Source organism: Copadichromis virginalis, linkage group LG8 (genome assembly GCF_057382275.1).
Source record: "Copadichromis virginalis isolate Kocher_CV1m ecotype Utaka linkage group LG8, C_Virginalis_male_GT1.1, whole genome shotgun sequence".
Taxonomy (NCBI): domain Eukaryota; kingdom Metazoa; phylum Chordata; class Actinopteri; order Cichliformes; family Cichlidae; genus Copadichromis; species Copadichromis virginalis.
The window spans coordinates 28,047,637-28,068,478 of NC_140625.1; the positions used below are offsets into that span (position 1 = coordinate 28,047,637).

Consider the following 20,842-nt stretch of genomic DNA (forward strand, 5'->3'; position numbering starts at 1 on the left):
TCTGTTAAAAATCTGCTGCTGGCATGAAAGTAAGACAGGATGTTTATGGAGATGCAGTCAACCGTTCTTTAAAAGGTTGAATAATGAATATCAAACAGTGGCTGTTGCAAATTGTTTCTCACTCAGCCCTTTAGATTTTATTTATTTATTTAGTTAGTTTTTATAACTAAACATATGTCTACTGTGTGAAACTTACTTTTTGCAGGTAGAGGATTAGCCCTTTAAGGATGGCATAGAAAGTCTTCCACCCTCTCTTCCCTCTCGGTGCTGCGAGGAGCAGAAAACATTAAATGTTAATTACAGACTTCCAGTCATAGATACAAAGTTACATCGTGCTCTTAGCTTTGCAGCACTAAGTCAGAGGTGCATCCAGGAAACCTTCAATCAAAACTGCACATGTAACCCAGTGTCGTCTGCTCCCAGATAGTCCACACATTAGGGTATAATCTGGGCCACTTATGGCACTTGATTTTGTTTCGTTGTTTGGGCTAGCTGTGGCCTAAAGGTCATGAGGTGGGCTCGACTTGAGTTACAGGAACTTTTGGGGAGAGCTGACACACCTAACATTTAACCCTTATACTGTGAACACACAACACAGAAAACTGCCAGTCTGGGGCACACTTGTTGCTATCTGTGTTGTAGTGGCTGTCCGCATAATTAAATCCAACACACAGACTTCCCTGCCAGAACATCACAGTTATCAGTCTCACATTCATCTGGTCTATTACTGACATATTTGAAAATCTTGTTTGTGCCACTCTCATAAACATCTTTATGACTGCGTGCTACAAAGTGCTTCATGCAACACGCCTCATTCACACCCATTCATGCAAGCCCGTTTTTCCATGCCTTTTCTTACTTGGTGATTTCTATCTAACATTCACACACATTGACACTCTGATGGATGCATCGGAGAGCATCCATCAGGGGTTATTATCCAGTCTGCGTGCCAAAGGATACTTGGCACGCAGACTGGAGCAGCCTGGGATTGAACCACAGCTCCAGCCACCCCACATTACCCACACTTAGCTGAAAGTAATGCACTCTAATCACTAATCTGTGATTTCCCTCAACTAAATCTGGTGTATAATTTATATATTATATTGTATTTTTGGTGTTTTTCACTGTAGTGAGAGGCCCCAGTCCTATCTCATCTCATATGGATTTGATTTGTGTTTTGAGGGCCCACCCATATTTGATTTGACCTATTTATCTAGTTTTAAATATTTTTAACCTTTATTTAACCAGAAAGTGACTGACCGAGTGCTCAGTGTTGAAATAGGTGGCATTACGCTAGCATATTATTAAATGGTGGGAGTAAGCAGAGATCCAGGAGAAAACCCAGGTAAACATAAAAGCCTCCTGCCGAGGCAAAGGTGCAAACTGCTGATATGTTGACATGTTTTAGTGCCTAGACCTAACCAATATCAGGTGCCTTCAACACAATTCAGAGAAGTTGATAGGGATGCAGGTGGACACAGCCATGACCTGCCGGATCACTGACAACTGTGATCTGACAGACATCTGCATCACCCGCAGAAATTCTCAGACTCTGTGGGGTGTGTCAACAGGGGTGAGGAGACTGGAAACTGGTGAACTCCACTGTTTTCGAGTGGTGCAGTAATAACAACCTCCTCCTGAAACGTAGCCTATATTAAAGAGATATGCCTCCAAAAATCTGCCACTAAGCTCTGCCAGATCCCTGCACTGAAAATGTAGCAGACTCTACTTTTTGAGGAAGCTTAGATGTTTTAATGTATGCAGTAAATTGTCATCAAACTGAGTGTTTTCAGCAGCAGGCTCATTCAACTCAGTAAGGTACAAAAAGACTAGTGTCTGTCCAGGTGGAGGACGCTTGCACTGGACAACGCACACCCTAATTCTCATGTTCACACTCTTCCCTACAGGGAGAGCCTAAACCTAACCAACTGGTTTTGGAGTGAAAACCTATCTAATGTGGAACCTGGTGCATCAAGGCACCAGCACCAACGACTAGCAGCAAAGTACATGCTTTGGGGGGAAATCGCACTTAAACGGAGGTCAATATTGGTTACTTTTTATGTATATATATTCATAATATGTGCAAATGATTTCATCTGATTGTGACTCATTAATGAAGCGAATAACGGAGGTCTTTGCTTTCTGTATTTCCTCAGATCAATTCATTGTTTTAAATTCAAATACCAGCCTAAATGTTGTTGAATAATAAAGCTTATTTTAAAGACATTTGAGTGATTAATGTGACATTTAATGCTGGTTGTTTTTCTTGGAATTAAAGCATTAAAATCCCAAATCCTCAGCATGTGTTAGTCTGTGCCGTTGAAGAAAAACCATCTCGCTTTGGAGTACAAACACTCCACACAGGATGTGCTCTACATGACATGACCTACAGTTTCACTTATGATGCTCTGGGCAGCAGCCAAATGTTTCAAAGCATTGTCTAAATCTGAACTTTGTAACTCGTACTTCTCTTTCCGTCTGAGTCGGCGTGGACTTTGCGAACCAGGAATCCGTTCTTGTACAGCAGCATTCCGGTGGGCTGCAACTCATCCGACAGGGGCTTCCCGCTGCTGCCTACCCTCTTCATCGATCTGGAGGAGTTGGAGTCACACAGGCTGTCCCCGAGCTCTGAAAACGACTTCCGCAGCTCTTCCTCATCCCTATGAGGAGAAAAAAAAACAGTTCAGACTCCATGGTGATCAACACTTATGTGTCATGTCTCATTAGCATCGCGAATAAACACATCATCATGCATCCTGTCCATTTGCCTCACACTCAGCACAGGACATGAGGTCCGGAGATTTCACACACGTACACATGAGTAATATCGCTGTCCGCTGCTGGTGTCTTGGCACAGCTTCTGCTCTTCAAGACATTTACAAAGCATCATCTCGCTGGGGGAAACCAGAGCGAACAAAGTTTTCTTCAAAGCTTTAATTGTGTGTTTTCCTCTCGCGTTCTCGCTGTGCTCCTGTTCTCCTCAGAACAGAAGTCCACTCTCCTTGATCAAAAAATACCACAGGAAAAGAGTGACACCATCTATCTTGCTCCTGCTTTGAGGTGAAAAACAGGGGCATCTTTACCCAGAGGGACAGCTGCTCTCAGAGATGCCGACACATCACACAGAGGATGCTACAAAACGCTGAGGCTTTAAAGGCTCCTCAAAAAGCTAAGAAAGCATAAACCCTTATTCTGTTTTTAAAATGTAAAAATCTCATCAAGCTGCAAAGTCATTCAAATTCAAGATTGAGCATCAAAGATTTTTTTACACTTAATCTCTGGAAGACTGCATCTTTGTTCTTAAAAAAAAAAGATTTTCATTCAGTTTTTGCTGTTTAGTATTATTCATATCACCCTATTGTTTGGCTGAAAACACCCTTAAATAACAGATTTCTTTTCAATCAGTTAAAAATAAATGTTAGTGCAAAATATTTAACAAATAATTACGTTAAGAAACTGAAGTTTCCTTGCTATACAAGTCTGAGAACAATTTTTCTGTTACTAAAAATAAAATTCCAATTGTATCATTCTTCTTCTTCTTTTTCAAACTGTATATAAAAGATGACCCTAGTGGTGTCACTCACTGATGTCAGCAACTTCAAGTCTCAGCATCAGCATTTTACCTGCTGCCAAGCTGAAGTTGGAGCTAATTAGCTTGCTTTTCAAATTGTATCCATGAACTGTAAAACAAAGAGGGAAGAAATATCTGGTATTTTTGTCACAGACCAAAAAAACTACACATATGCACTCATTAAAATGAGAATACAGACTTTTTGGACTGATCTCTGCCACACAGCAGCCATATTTCTTGTTAGATAACTGCTATAAAACTGTTAGATATGTTGGGTTTTCTCTTTCATCCCTCCCTTGTGTCCCTTTGCATGTTTTTCTTCCTCCTCTCGCTGCACAGATCAGCTGTTTTCCTACTAAGTCACACACAACTTTCCTCTAAGATCGTGGGCTGTTTGTTATCTTTGCACTCCCTCTCACCCACAACCCTTTTCCAATTAGTTTTCTTTCTTTTTTACTGCTTCTGCACCTTCTGTCATTACACAATCATTATTTCATCTGCACGATCACACAGATACGCACTACAGCCTCACAGTGCACACAGACATAAAGGACTCACACACACACACACACACACAGGTGTGCACATATAATAATATCGCTCATATAAGTTAATGTGCACACGTGATCACACAACACCAAGCACCACTCGGATCTATGTATTTGCACTTTAATGGAAACTCTCACCACACACTTTCTTACACCCAATGGAAGTGTGTTTTTTCTCATTCACACACAGCGCTCAACATTAGCTACACACACACACACACAACTATGGGCACACTAAGGTTTATCACATGGAATGTGCATGGTGTTGGCTCCATGTGACCTCAGGCAGATATTATTTTATTACAAGAGACTCATAGACCTGTCACAGCTACAGATGAACTTAAAACACCTGAGTTTTCTCATGTGCTCTCAGCCTGCTATAACCCCAGGCAAAGGGGAGGAGCAATTTTAATACATAAAAATGCTAATTTTACAATCACAGGGTAGATTTCTAATAGTTACATCATTTATAGGTAGCAAAAAGTTTTGTTCTGTCAGTGTATATGGCCCAAATGTTCATGACCCCTCGTTCTTCCACGCTTTTTTTAGTGCACTCTCTGAATACCAAGGTTGCTCATTTGTTCTCAGGGCCGACCTCAATTTTGGACTAAATGAAGAAATGCAGGAACAGCTCTGTTGGCAATCCACAAATATAATTAAACAGTGCGTGTGCGATTTCGGACTTTGAGATGCATGGTGTTTCCTTCATCCTTCACCGTAAGGAATATACTTTCTACTCTCGTCTTGATTGTTTCCTAGTCAGCAGCTCACTGCTGAGTGACACTTCAGGCACTGAGATAAACCCTATAGCTGTCAGAGATCATGCTCCTGTGTTTTTTTTTAATTCAAATAAATAAAGAGGTCACCAAGTAAAAACTAGAGATTTAAAGATGAAGGTTTTATTAAATATTTTTAAAAAGAGTGGGCTTTATATTTAGACTGCCTGGATCATGAGCATCTGTTCTCTGGGAAGCAGGGGAAGCTGTGATGAGAGGTAAAATAATTTCATTCACATCATAAAAAAGAAAAGAGAAAACAAATATATTCAGGAATGAAAAGAAATCATCAAATCCTTAGAAGAAGCATACGTGTTGTCGCAAAATATGTAAAGCAACACTAGACTTAAATGAAATTTCTAGCTAACCAGTTAAAACTAAAGAAAGATTGAATAAAGACTTAAACTGGGTCTGGGAAAACAGTATATGTGTCACGGTCCTGGGTCGTTTAACCCAGTGCTTTGAGCTTTCTTATATTTTGATATTCATTGTTTATGTTTAAGTCTTAGTTATCTTAAGCTTGTTTTATTTTGCCTGGGTTGCCCTGTTATAGATCATTGTTTATTAGATTCCCCGTGTTTAAGTCTCCCTCACCTTTCATGTGTCATCAGGTTCGCGATGCCATGTCTGCATCTCGTTATGTTTCCTGTTTTATTTTGAAGAGGCTGGTTGTCCCATGTTCATTGTGTTTAGTTTCACTTCCCCTGTGGCGTCATTATGTTCATTCCAGTCAGTCTGCTTCCCCGTGTGTTTCCACTTCCCCTGATCACCTCCTGTGTGTATTTAGTCTGTGTGTTTTCATTCATTCCTTGTCTGGTCGTCTGCTATGTTCATGTCATGTTTCTGGGTTTTTCCCCATGTATCCGTGCCAGATGTTCACTTTAAGGTTATTTTTCCATGTTTAATCTTAGTTCACCCAGTCTAGGTTATTGTTTAGTTTCGCCTTTGCCCTTTTATTTTTGTATTGTTCAACCAGCCTTAAATAAGCAGCTCGTACTTAGTTAAATCAAAGTTTCCTTTTGCGTGTCTGCACTCAGGTCCTCCTTCTCGCTCCACATAGTCAGCCAGACTGTAACAATGTGACCCTTAAACAATAAACAGCACTTTCAGGGACATTTACAAATCTTTATATTCACCAGAGATAAAGCCACCTAAAAACGAAATCGATCACTTTCTCGACAACATAACGCTTCTGAAATCATCAGATCAAACGCTAGCATTGGATTCACTGCTGACATCAGGTGAACTCCAGGAAGCCCTGAAAAGTATGCCCAATAATAAGGCTCCAGGTGCAGATGGATTTCTAGCAGAGGTCTATTCTGGACAATTCTGGCAGCAGTATTCTGAAGAACATCGCAGGAAATCAAGGAACATGACGGACTACCACCAAATATGAATTCTGCCAACACTAGTCTCCTGCTAAAACCAGGCAAAGACCCTGTATTTCCCACCAGCTGTCGCCCAAACCCTTTATTAACGTTGACCTTAAAAGAGTCTGGACAGCACTCTCAAAGAGATTAGAGACATAACCCCCCTCATAATACATCCTGACCAAACCGGTTTCATAAAAGGTAGGCACTTATCAACAAGTACACCTAGATTACTTAATCTGATAGGCTATTCATGTAGTAAAAACACTGAAACTACAATATTGTCTCTAGATGCAGAACATCCTCCAGCTTCTGTCTTCAAAGGGGCACCAGGCTCTGCTTCACTGTTAGCATAAAATGCAAGAACGTAGATAAGTAATAATAAATCTATATTTGGATGATGTGTTACTTTTTCTTCAGGATTCACAAACCACTTTCTCTGAGAAAATGACATTAATAAACTCTTTCTAAAGAGTTTCAGATTATTCGATGAATTAAACATTGAGGGGCTGTGCTGACGGCAGCTGTGGGTCGTCTGCACCATGCCGCCGCCCCTCACTTTGCCCTTTTTCCGTCCCCCGGTCTTGTCCGTTACGGTTGTAATAATACAAAGTACAAAATCCTATTAAAGTTCCAATAAAATATGACAATTATAACAAATGCCAGGCTTGTAAACATATTTATTTCTGCTGTAAATTTGGGCCCTTTAACACTGGAGTCTATAGAGACTTCCTACAGGAACCAGCCTGAGCTGCAGGTTTTGGTGCTACCAGCCTCGTTTGTCAGACATTGATTCTGTTGTTTGACCTCCTATTGCTGTTACTACTTTGATCGTTTTCAGTTAGAGGTTTGGTCCATATTTCTCTAGTCCACATTACTATATGTTTATTATTGCCAAGGATGAAAGCAAAGGGTCTCTTGCCTCTTGCTGCCCTACAGAACTCACTGAAGCCCATTGGGGTATACACATACTCATAGAACTGGGGTTACATCAGTAACAACGACTTTTCTAGCGGCACTTTTATGCAGAATATTTTCCCATGGCCGTCATTCCCAAATGGACAGCTTATAATATCTCAAGTACACATTTAAATTGGAACCATTTTCCATATAAATAACCCGTCTTTTCATTTAACTGCTCATGTTACTTTAATGAAGTTTTAATAATTATTATTATTTAATAATAATTTTCATCCAAACCTTTAGAAACACCTCAAATGTAGACCAAATTTATTGTAAAACTGGAAGCACTGTGTTGTCTCAGAGTGTTGTATCATACACCAGGCTTACTCCACCCTTTATTAAAATGAGTTTATGGGCTCGGAGTGTTTTTGGTGGATTTGAAGTTTTGGTGCAGGGTGCACATCGCTCATTAGGAACAGGCCTTGAGGAGCCATCTTTGTAAATGAGAAACCTGAGAAGCTGCTGAGTCGTCGACTGCAGCTTCATTTCTTTCTAACTACCCTCGTGTGAAATGTGTTTCTGAGCGCTGAACTTCCCAGAAAAAAAAGAATCTCAGTCTGATTAACAACTGAACTCTTCACCCAAAAAGATCAGGTCTGTTTACTACCCACCAACCTTTTTTAAAATGTGTTATTTGGTTTTCTTTTACTGCTTTAAGACATTTTTCTGTTTCATTTTATTTTCTAATCTACTTTTTTCATGTATACCTCTTTTCTTTTAAACATACTGTATTTATGTTTGTATTTACTTATGTTCCAGTTAAACAAATAGTATATAGTCTGTATCGTCTTTCCTATATTTAAAAAAAAAATTTATTCAAAAAGGGCTAGAAGTTATCCAAATAAAATACTTAAAAATGTAATTCAACCCTTTTTTGAACAAAAACAATAATTTTATTTTCTTTTTAAAAATATTTTTATATACACATTTTATTTTATTTTGAACAGAATTCCTACAGTTTGCCTCTCGTCTTGTGTGTCATTTGTTTCTAATTCTAATACAATTTATTTTGAATTTTCCTATTTTTAATTCCTCATTTGACAGGTTAGAATATTTTTTGCCAGTATGAAAAAAACTAACTTTTTATGGTCATATTCACTTTTGTTGTTGGTGTTTTTTTTGTTTATCGTTGTTCATGACAGACAATTACTATTTTCTAAATATTCAGTTTGTAAACAAACCCAACAATGCATGTTGCTACAGCAGCGATAATCCCATTCTCTTCTAAATAATCCTTGACAATGCACTGCATGCATCTTTTGGTGTTTTAAGTGGATTTGTCACATTAAAGAGATGATAGATGCTTTAGGCTGCAGCAGTGAGCCTCTCTGCATCCACCCAGCAAGGTAATATGGCAATTCCACTTGTTACCTCACCAGGCGGCACCCATGCAAAAGTTCAGCCTGAAAATAGAAAATGGCTGTGTGCCGAACCCCCCCGAGACCACGCTATGAGTAACCAACAGTACATAACAGCAGTTAACCCCATGCAGGAGCCGGAGAGAGAAAGAGAAGCAGAGACGGAGCCAATGAGCATGTAGCCTGTTGCCTGGTAACTGCTGGCCTGCCTGAATCCGTCTCCACACAGAGACAAAGTGGAAAGATGGAGAGAGAGAGGTGGAGGGGGGTGGATGAGTGGAGGAGAAAGATAGAGGAGTGACAGAGACGGAGGGGGGAGAAAAGACAAAGCTGATCGTTCTCAGATGGCAGAACATTTAACATGAGTGAGAAAGAAGGTGAGAAAGAAGAGAGGAGAGGAAAAGATGAAAGGGAAAACGGGAGACAAAGGATAGGGCTGAGGGCAGAGATGAAAGGAAAGAAACAGAACAGAAGGTAAAAAGATGACAAGAAGAGGAATTCTGGCGAAGAATGGAAAATTTAAGGAAACAAAGCAAATATAGTAATAACAGTGAAGGAAAAAGAAGTCCAGGAGAGGAGGTGAGGAACAGAGAGGGTAAGAAAAAAAGGAAATACAGCAGTACTGTATTTAAGAAGGAAAATACAACAGAGGTCAGCAAAGGAAGGACAAAAGAAGGGCAACATGAAAGATGAATGAATGAAGACAGAAACAAAAACAAAGGGAAAGAACAAAAGGCAGAGATGAAGAGATGACAAGAAACGGAACAGGAAAACTGAAGAAAGGAAAATAAATAAAAAACTATAACAAAGGGAAAAAAGTCTAAAAGGAGGAGGAGTCAGAGGTAAAGGGAAGACATGAAATTAGAAAGGGAAGGAAGGAAAAGGAAAGAGATCTGCTGTGTTTCACTGACTATGAGTCACTGTACCAAAACACTCCAAACACAGTCAAGTGAAAAAGGACAATAATTCATAAAAAACACTCTTATAGGCGGCAAAGCATTTCCTCATTCACACAGGCTTTAAATTACCTGTGCAATACCCTCAGACAAAGTCTTATTTTGAAAAGATGGGACTGACCATAAATGAGTTTTTGTAGCCTCTTCATTCTTTTCTACTTTGACAGACAGACATTGACAGACACATGCAGTCCTTCCTGCAGCGCCCCCGGTGTGTGGATGTCTGCATTTACAGCTTGTTTACATCCCCACTCCAGATGGGACAAATACATGAAATGAGTTGGAGATAAAACGACTTTTTGCATTAATAAAAGTGTATTATACTCCCCAATTCAAATTCAAGGCCTTTAAAAAGTTTTATTCCACTACCAAAAAGTCTTCACTTTCATGCAAGAGAAGCTTTTTTTTAAGTGTATAAAAGGAAAAAGCGGGAGGAGACAAAGGCTTTCTCAGGTTCTGAGCCTAAACTGTTAGAGTAAACAAGACGCCTGGAATTACAGACATATTTCATTCAGTATCACAGCATCAGGTGTATGCAGGTGAGCGGTGACGGCTGCAGACAATAATAAGACACGATGATTAGAGCCAGCGAGGACATAGGAAAGATGAGATTAACAGAATAAAAGGAATAATAGAACAGGAAGGTCTCATCTCCCTGCCTCACTTCATGTACAGCATGCTTCATTCCCCCGGCTCATTATATCCTACTATCCTGCCATTCTTTTCTATCCAGGGATCCACTTCCCCCCATATCTCCGACTTGTTGCGTCTCCCTTTCACAGCACAATGCCCACCGCCTCTCCCTCTGCTCTCTATCCACCCCCGCTACTGAATGAGGAACCATGTGTATACGTCTGTGTTGTATCTGTGAGCGAGCGAGTGAAGAACATGTGGGTGCATCCAACTGCACCGCTGAGAGTGGCCATGTGCACGTCTCTCTCTGCGGGGGTGTGAAATAACATCCATTGCAAAAGAAAAGAAAAACAGAATAGAGCACAAACACACACCTGTGATGGGACACTAGATTTCACATAATCGCAGCGAGTGGTTTGTTTTAGAGTGTGAATATCACGCGCAGAGAAGGGTTTTATTTTAAAATAAGGGAGTAAATTAGTAAATCGATACTGGAACAAGCTAAATATAGAAAAGAACTGCAAACACACAAACCAGCCTGTATAAGAACAAACAGGAACAAGGTTCTGCCCCCAGGGCTCGATCATTACGCTGTGAGCTCAGTAAGCAGCTTTAAAAGGTGTCACTGTAGCTCAGGAGGTCATCTGCTTATCGGAAGGTTGGTGGTTCGATACCTGGCTGCTCCGGTCTGCGTGCCAAAGTATCCTTGGGCAAGATACTAAACCCAAGTTGCTCTCTGATGCATCCATCCGAGAGTGAATGTTAGAAAGCACTTAGGTAGAAAAAGAATGGGAAATGTGTTTATATAAATGAGGCATATTTACAGGTAGAAAAGCACTATATAAGAACCAGTCCATTTATCAAAAGCACAGAGATAATCGGATATAATCCTAATTCGGACACACCCATGGCTCATGAGCTAGTTTTATCCTAAAAATGTGTTAACAGAAATTCCAAATCTTTCCAGGGATGGCAGGTTGGGAAACTTTGATGTTATTTATGTTATTTTTATTTGTGTTGTTGCGGGTCCAGCGACAAACTCTCCACAAAAGATGGTCTGATTGTGAAGCTAGTGATGGTGTGCTTTAAGCCTGCATTCTTTCTAATGGCCAGCAGGGGGCTCTCAGCTTTGTCAATCAGTGACCTCAGGAAACACTTTCCTGATGAGTTTATGATATTAGTCACTATTTTTAAGAATTAGCAAGTAAAACATGCTTTTGATGTTGCTCCTTGTCACACCTGGTTTAAAAAATGCTGACCATGTTTATATGAAAAGGTCATTTCATGCCCGTCTTATGCAGTTGTGGTCACAAGTCCATGATTATGAATGTCATGGTAGTTTTGGGCTTTTAATGATTTCTTGGAGTGCTTGTATGGCAGAGTTTAAAAAAACAAGAACTGGGTGCATGAGTTTGAATTCATTTTTGATTTTGTCTAATCTACACAGGCTCAAATATATACGTGGAGGCCCAGTAACATGTGGCTAAATGTCCCTTAGCAACAGCATTCATGTCCATTATGAGTGGATGTAAACTTCTGTATGTATTGATAGGTCAGTGCAGGAGCACAGAGATTCACAGATGGTGCAGAGGGAGATTGCTGCAAACATTTAGAAAAGATCCATGAATATTAAGTTTCTTGCTTCGCTTTCTTCTGTTTGCATTCAAGGGTTAAAGAGGCAATTTTTCTTTTATTTTTGAGCAGCGACACTTTTATCATTTAGGACAAGACTGCAGCGACTTCAGCTCACCTTAAGTATAATGCTTGAGTTCCCAGAAATGTAAATAAGCACACAGCCACACGGACCTTAACATCTGCAACACATCTGTTTGGCCCTAATATGTGATGTAAACAGAGTATACTGATTAGAATGAGGGTAATGCTCAGTGAAAGTAAATGTGATTCTATCCAGCTTGCTGATTATGCTAATGCAACAGCTAGTATTCCTGTGCAGACATGTGGCTTTTTCTTCATTTTTATAGCGCTGACAATCTCGGTCTGTTGTGAAGATTAGACCCAAGTTCAACATGAACAACTCAGTTGCATTTGTGACCGCAGAGCAATGCAGACACACCAGCTTACAATGACATGGATTCAGAGCTGTAAAATAAATAAAAATTTGGTTAATTTTAAGTTTAACCGCAGTTTGAAGGTTACCAATCAATGAGCCAGGCTCCGAGAAAGATTCCTGAATATTAAGGCGGATGAATCTTGTCCATAAGTGTCAGAGTTCCAAAGCAGATTCCATTGCAAAGATCTCTGCCGGCTAAAGCATTAAAAATGAACAACAGACTTCTGTGGGCTGAATCTCTTCATCTGTAACCGGTTTTGTTTGGAGGTGGATTCTCCTTCGCTCTGTGGTGTTTACGTGTCTAAAAATGACATCTCTTCTATCCCAGCGAGGCCTCCTGTGCGGTGGCAGTGTTTAAATAGCTGTCTATATGTCAGCGGAGATGTTTGAACTGGATTGCCTGCCTCTCTGCGGATCTCCTCCGCAATCTGCTCCTCTGACCACTTTTGTTCGGCTGCTTCGGGAGCGCTGCAGCTGCTATTTTTGGAAAGGTAGTGGGAGGCTGTGGTCGCACCTTTGTACAGGATGCAGGTAAAGAGACGTTGAAATGGAGCTGCCTTGTTCTCGTTCTCTTTTGAATTTTTTTTCTTTTGCTTTTCATGCATCCAAAATGCAACATGTTCACAAGCATACATGTGATTTCTGCCTATACATACACTAATGTGTGCATTTTATCTGCCTGTCACTGTGTGTGTTTGCTGCCGAGAGAATGCAGGGAGGAAAGAGCATCGTGGTAGCTATGGAGTCGTATCCATGGTGCCGTAACTATGGCAACAAAGCTTGGAAAGCTGGCGACTTAATTGGCATCTCTGAGGCGCCGTGGAGCTGTGATCCAGAATAGCAACCCTTGACACACTAATGTTTCCTTCACATGCCAAACAACACTAGCGTCATCACTGAGGATGCAAACAAGCTGATCAATATCCCGTATTGTTTCCTGCCCTCCAGTCTGTGTGTGAGAATAAAAAGCACAGAATGTATGGAAGACTCAAACTACCAAAATCGAAATTGGAAAAGCCAATAAATAAAGAATAAAAATAAAAAACAAAAGAAGTTGTTAATTCATTTTAAAAACATGGAATAAATTCATATTAATTTTGTGTTTTAAATTAGATTTTTTCCACATTTGTTTTTATCATTTCAATTTTATTAATACAAATATTTTTGTAACTTTCTAAACGTAATTATTTTCTGTCTTTCCATTATTTTCTCCAAATTGATTTATCTATGAATTTCTTTTGTTTCTTTTTTGTTTTGAGGCCTTGTATGGAGGCCCAGTATGGGGGCCTAAAGCTGCCAATATGAAAAAAATAAACAACTACATAAATGATTATTTGTAAACAAAATAAGAAAAGAAATGAAGATGTGAGTTAAAAATAAAACTCTACTTTATTAGTATTTAGCTCAAAGATAAATGACTTACTAAAAAAATGACAGGCCATTACATGTATCAGAAACAATAAACAAAACAAATTATACATGATAATATTATTATTGATTTATATTGATTTATATTTTTGTATTAAAAATATAAGCTAAAAGGATATCTTTAAAATAGTTTAAATAAATAAACTAATGTTCAATTTATTCAATTTATCAACACAATAATAAAGTTAATAATAAGGTCATTTGTTTTTAAAAAATGATTATTTTTTTATATTATTTATTATTTTATTATTCTTTCATGCATTTACATCTGCACAGAAGACATCACCGACAGCTTAGCTCCCCATTTGAGGCAACCAATAAATAAATAGGTAATTATAAAAAAATTGCACATCAGTAAATTTAATCATATCAATTCCAAATATACTGAAATACTGAATGATTTATTAACCAATTTATATATTTCTTTATTTTTTAAAAATTGGGTACATTTGGTCCTCCACAGATGGGAAACCATAATGAATTAAAAACAGCTTAAGATAATAATATTTACATTAGGTCAATTTAAAAAGACTTACAATGTCCACTGCAGCTTCTGGTTCTTGATTGAGTTGTAGAGAGCCTGTAGAGGAAACAAGAAAATCACATTTAGGAAAAATATTAGCAGTGTACAGGTGGACAATTGATCAGATAATGCAGCGCGCGAGTAAAACACATAGGCAGGTTTGTGGTGGTTTTCTGTGAAAACTGCGCAGTAAGCAAGCTGGCTTTATTCAATAAACTGTGGTCAGAGAAATGGCATCCCTTTTCATGCTGCTCAAACTTCCCTTTGCATGAGCTTTACTCATTTTCTTAGCCACACAATCCATCGATCATCCAATCAGTCAGCCACCATCACCACTGCATCAGTAACAAAGCCATTATTCGCCAAGCACCCAGGCCTTTCAATGAATGGACGGGCAAATCAATCAGCCAATAAATAATTTAGACATATGCATCGACCCACATGGAGGAAATTTAAGTTACAGTCTGGGAGCAAAAAGCATAACAAAGACATTAGATCACCGCAACTAACCAGGCCTTCAGTATTTGTAATGTGATGAGTGGAATTTCTCTTTTTATTGGAAAGAGTTTGTACCAAACTCAACATAATGAAACTTGTTGGGAAAGAGGAGCATAGGCAATGCGAACAAATAAAATCCAATAAACCCAAATAAATTATAAGCACATATTTCAAATGTTTACTGGTTACAATTGTTCTTATTTTTTTATTGTTGTAAAAAACAAAATTCTTGACTAAATAATTTTATTTACTCACATAATAAGTGACACGCAAACTCTTTCTACACAAACAGGAGTTGAGCACAGGTATTTTAACTGTAATGACATCACATCAAGTAACCAACTATCAATGGGCCAAAATGACTCATTTGTAGGATTTATGCACCTGTAACACCTTATATAAGCATGGCATCAATTTAACTAATTTATATCCACTAAGTGTTCATCATGATACATCATTATCCATAATGAAGGTGCCTAGCAACCATCTAACAATGAGCTAAAATCACAGACAAACAGTACCCTAGCAGGGACTCACACCTCTGATTTGCACTGGGGATGTGTCATGGGTTTGAAATGTGGTTATGTTTATTTTTCATTCTGCTCCCTCTACCCTGTTGTCAGTTTTACTTCCCGTCTCTGCTTTTATCTTTTATTGTCGCTCCTTTTTTCAATTAGTCAGTGTAAATACACAAACTGTGTAGCTCTTCCCATTTTCTTCCCCAGTCTTTATTCATAGTTCCTTCAGGAAGACTTTCATTAGCTTACTTTCTTATTTTAATGGGCTCCTAAAATAAGGGCAGGAATTTTAACATGTCTTATTTAATCCATTTTAGGTATCTAGTGAATGTATGCGAGTACGCGTTAAAATAGAGAAATGTTATTAAAGCTTGGTGTTACTCAAAAAAGGCTTCTAGGTTTTCTCAAATTTGTCAGACCTTTGACGCCCCTGCTAACTGTTTACCTGAAAACTTCTGTTTCTTCCTGATTACATTTTTGGGTTTAGGATTTTACATTTCCTGGATTTAGGTCCTTTTCCTTCCTGATAAATGTGATAAATCAAAGCAAAAATTGTAGAGAAAAAAAATCCAGAGAAGTGTTTTGTATCCGTTTGCTTGCTGATTCTCCACATCCTTTGCACCAGTTATCATTTTTAGGTCATTACTTCCTCTCACAGCAAACACAGTCTTTTACTTATATTATCATCATGATCAGCACAAGATGAAAACAAAAAACAGAGGCAAAGATGGGTTTTAATCAGGGATGCGGTCAGCTGCTGCTTCTCTGATCTGAGAGTCGGCACATTTGGCTTTAGTTTCCTCAAAATCTGTAGTGACAGTCAGGACCATTAGACACTTCTCCTTCAGCTCCCCACACACCTCAATGACATCGGCCTCGGCCAGCTGAATGTGACACATAGCAGCTTAGTTTCACAGCCGGGCTGCTGCAGAGGAGCGGGGTCAGAGGAGGCAGCAGGAGGCCATCGGGCTGTAGAGTTTAAGGCAGTGAGTGCAGCTGAAAGACAGATGTGCCGGCTGAGGTGATGGAGAGGACACTTACGGGCAGTTCATCTCTGAATTCCTCGTGGATCAATACCACGCGTCTTCTTAAGAAACCTCAAACTAAAACCAGTTTCATTACACATATTAAGCCGCTGGTTGTCACTCACGTTTTAGACTTTCAACCTAAACCGACTTAATGATGGTGTTTGATTCAGTGATCTAATCAGATTCATTCGCAGCTTTGAAACTGGGCCTAATCACAAATACTTCCAGAGTGCCATGAATATTGATGACCACCCAGAGGAGACCGTTACAGATTTAGGTCTGTTTTGCTCCTGCTGCTGTAAAACTCTCGAGTTATGTTTCAAACTTAACTGCGCTCATGCATTTTAATAATCACGACAGACAGGGAAGATCTTCCTGGGATGCCCGAGTAGGAGACAAACTGCTACGGTAGCAAAAATCCGACCAACATCAAATATTAACAGTGAATTTGTAAGCAGTAAAAGTGCAGTGATGTGACTGCAGAAGTTTACGTGTACAACTGAGGAAAACTGCTTGTTTTCAAAAGATTCAAAATGCTGACAACAAAAGGACATGCATGTGTCATTCCCAAGGTTACAAAATACTAAAAATTAGAGGTTTCAATCACTCAACAAAGAGTTTTGTTGGTTTTGTCCTTAGCCAGTAATAGAGCCAGGTTTGGACTTTCTTATTAAAAAGTAAAATGATTCTGTTTTTCTCAAAGATCTGGATCAGAGGTATTTCATATCAATATTTCACTTCTGATGAGCTTTTAAATCTTATTCAGTAACATATAAGGCTGTTATCTACCCTCTCATTTGGTTCTGAATAAGTGTAGTATGGTGAAAAGGAGATTTGAAAGTATTTTTCATTATAATATCCCAAGATTTTTCATTTAGGGTCACGCTTGTGGAACTTTTAGTGAGTAAATCTGAAGAAATTTCAAAAATAGCCTGGAGCTTCAAGTATGCGTAATATTCTACATTTGCCTCCACTTCAGCATAGCTCTGATTTGCATGCTGCATGTGCAGAAACTGTGTCACAGCTGAGTCTATTTGGTGAGTTATTTCTGAAGAATATGTTTTATTTGTATTTCCCCTGATTGTAAATCCTGAGGGATCGACGGTGTTGAGAGTCATTGAGTCTGAAGGCTTACTCAGACAAAGATGGATGCTCGTCACCTTCACCTACTTGCTCCATCAACGTCACCAAGTGGCAACAGATGAGAGCCATTAGCCTTGAGTGATGGCGTTAAGCGGCGCCCTGTACTGAGCCATGCTATACGTGCTGTCGGGTCTGGCAGAAATCCAGCCGCCTTCATCAACCGCTCTGCACTCCACATGTATACAAGCAGCACAGGTGGTAAATCAAACAGTAAACACACGCTCTCTCAGATATAGGGGTACAATAAAAGGCCGTTTCTGTCCCTACAGGTGCAATCTGCATAAATATACACACTCTGTAGGTAATTGCCAGACCTTCTCAGGGCAAAAAAAGGACACACACATATTTCTTACCATTTCAAGTACATATTTGAACACTTTGCTTTAGATTTAAAGGTGTAATATCAGGAGGCGACGTATAGAAATAGGCATAAAATCCTTGATATCTATTTGGATAACTTCTAGTACAGTTTGAGCTGTCTGTACGACTAAAAAAAGTCGTATGCAACTAAAAGTTTATGAATGAATAAGAACAAAAATATATCTAAAAAAAATAATAGGAATCCCTGGGCCAAATGCAGTCCATCCTTTAATCCATCCATTAAGGTACAAACCACAAGGGTACAAGTAAGTACGCCAGTCAAGGGTGCAATGGGAGTATCTTAGAGGCTATAGCGAAGTTTTACCCCGTCAGATATACAATTAGCTAGGCTTTTATCAGCTTTCATAAACTGGATTTTTTCATCCAGCTCATATATCATGAGAAAAACAGAAAAAAATACTTGAAATAATAAATAAAGACATACATTCCTGGGTACCCACGTGCCCAATTTTGGACATCAAGGTGCAAAACTGTCATCAAAAGTTCAGGATTTCTGTGAGTTCCAAACAATCTGGGTAGAGTTAAATAAGCTGCTGTGCTAGAAATGTATAATCAGCAAGGCTGCTATAAACTAGCCAGTGTTCGTCTATCGGCCCTGATTGAGCTTCCTGTCATCGACTTTCTGAGAAAATTAGACTTCATTTTAGATTGTTATTAACCCCAGATAGAGTAAATAATTTCTTTCTGAGAACAGTTTAATAGAACAAAAGTTATATATTCGAATTGTCTGAACTGACGGTTAGGATTGAGGTCTTGGACCATCAAGTATAATTACATACGAAGCCCTACATAGCCAAGCTCTTGTTTATATAATATACCTGCTGAGACCTTATTCCAGCGACCTCTCTAACAGCTGATTGGGGCCCTTTAAATGTTTCACTTTCTTACTTTAAATCGAGCTTTTGCAGCTGCAGAATTAATCAGATTTCAAACAACTGCTTAAAATGTATTTTATAGGTTAACTGTAACGACTCCCACTTTCAGACCATTTCTTCTGCTTAAACATGTGTGTGCATGTACTCTATGTTCACATCCTTAATGTGTTTTCTCAAATCTGCTATGTTTGAAAGACAAATAAAGTTATTACCGATATTTGCTGTACAGTGCAGGTTTAGGCTGTAAACAGATGTGTGGCTTTGAATGGCACTGAGCACTTGTGACATGAGCATGAAATGGAAAAATGATTCATCTCTTTTGTGCTGCAGAATACATCATTTTAAATGAACAGCATGGTTTTAAGTACCTTCCTCCTCTTCCTGGCCTGTGGGTGGTTCTGTCCGTCCTGAGCTTTGCCCAACAGGTCTGGGAATACCAGGGGTTTGAGTGAACGCGAGCGCGGGGTTCTGGGATACCGGAACGGGTCCATCATCCGGAAGTCCCTGCCGTATCGCACGGTGCAAAGAGAGCGTGAGCGCAGGCGCCCCGCCGAGTGCAAGCTGTTGACACCAATCATGGTGACGGATTACACAGAAGTGTCTGAAGATCAGTAGAAACCAACCCAGATGATTCAATTCTTATTTTTAAGTCTTGCAGAAACCACGCTTCTTAAAAAATAAAAAGAGTAAAAAAGTTGATCCGAGTGTGAAATGAGGTGCTGGATGGAGTCCAGTAGACGCCGCGAGTGCCAACAGACAGCTGGGAGCGAATTCAGCTATTACAGATAGCAGCCGGCGATCAGCAGAGGCCGCGGAGGGAGGCAACACATCATCAAGCTGCTGTCAAGTGAGTCAACAGCATCGGCAGACCGTGCTCTCAGCAGGCATCAAGCCCCAACGGTCTCATCCCTGGATGTCTTGATCAACACTCGCCAGGCCCACCTGATGCTGAATTATTGATAAGACAGCCATGTATTATATATCCTGTGAGGAGGAAACCAGGCTCCCTGATGCAGGTGAGAAGCAGTCACAACTTTTACCTGGATTGTCTTTTAAAGATTGAAGGGAAAGCTGCACCAAGGACATAAAGTGCCTCTCTCTGCAGCAAACAAGACAGTGGCAGCAGGTTACAGGCATGAATCCTTAAACATGCACTCAAAAAACAAAACAAAAAAAACCACACACACAAAAGAAACCAAAGCTGACACTCTCACAGATGGCAGAGGTGAGAACGGACAGCCAGCGTGAAACAGATGGGCGCAAAATGTGGAAAATGTGGAGGTAGAAAACACACGAGGAGCTCTTTCTGCTCACGGGAACGCAAACACACTACAACAGAGGGAGACAGAGAGGGATGCGAGGGAGGGAGAGGGGGGGACGGCCGCCCTCGGACTTCAGAGCAGGGATTCCAAAGAGAGCCCTCGATTTCGTCACAAGTCCGGAGAAGCGATACAAACAGAATAAAATTCAGAATTCAGAATCGAGGGGCAGAAATGCAGCGGGGAGAAGACGGCACGGTCCTGTTGCTCCCGCTGTAAAATGGATACCGTCGGTTCAACAGTCACAGTGCCGACTCTCAGGTTTTCTCTCACTTCTTCCTCCTGCTCTGTCCATGAGTAGAGGTCCGCTGTCATCCTTTACTCCTTCATCCCCCCCTCCCCTCCAACTCTGCCGTCTGCGATCCACTTCTCTCAGTCAGTATTTTCTTTCACACTCTCTTCGCGCTGGTTTTAGCCTCTTCCCACCGCACATTCGGCGGGTGTGGGTGTCTGAGTGGAAAAAAACGCAGCTCTCCTGCTGCTGATGTCTTTCATGCCTTCCTTATCTTTCTTTGTTGAGTCCCAATTTTAGTCCTTTTCATCCAATGCTTTCCTTCTTCCCTTCTCCCCGCTGCTGCTGCCGCTGCTGCCACTGCCGCTGGAGGAGGTGGAGGAGGAGGAGGAGAGGAAGGCTGGCTGCCTGAATCGCAGAGCGAAAAAGACACTGATAGGGACAGTGCTCTCTCTCTCTCTCTCTCTGCCTCTCCCTCGCTCTTGCTTCATTAATGCGTACCTCCCTCCCTCCTTCTCTCAGTCATCACCAGCAAATCACAGTCTTCCTACTGCCTCTTCCATGCGTACACGCTAGCAGGCGAGGTCATACACAAAGACACCTTTTTAAAAATATGTTTGGTCTGGCAATTAGTATGCAGTGGTGGTAAGG

General features: G+C 40.1%; 1 protein-coding gene across 2 annotated transcripts in view; it reads right to left on the reverse strand.

Moving 5' to 3' along the window:
* Positions 1–20,842, reverse strand: part of LOC146703632 (uncharacterized) — a 102,693-nt gene that overhangs the window by 11,400 nt on the left and 70,451 nt on the right. For both annotated transcript variants that reach the window (XM_085466922.1, XM_085466921.1), the window contains exons 11-13: positions 14,211–14,254; positions 2,467–2,660; positions 197–267 (exon numbers count right to left, since the gene is read on the reverse strand). In XM_085466922.1, coding sequence (XP_085323048.1) covers positions 197–267; positions 2,467–2,660; positions 14,211–14,254 — 309 coding nt within the window. The remainder of the gene's footprint in view (positions 1–196; positions 268–2,466; positions 2,661–14,210; positions 14,255–20,842) is intronic.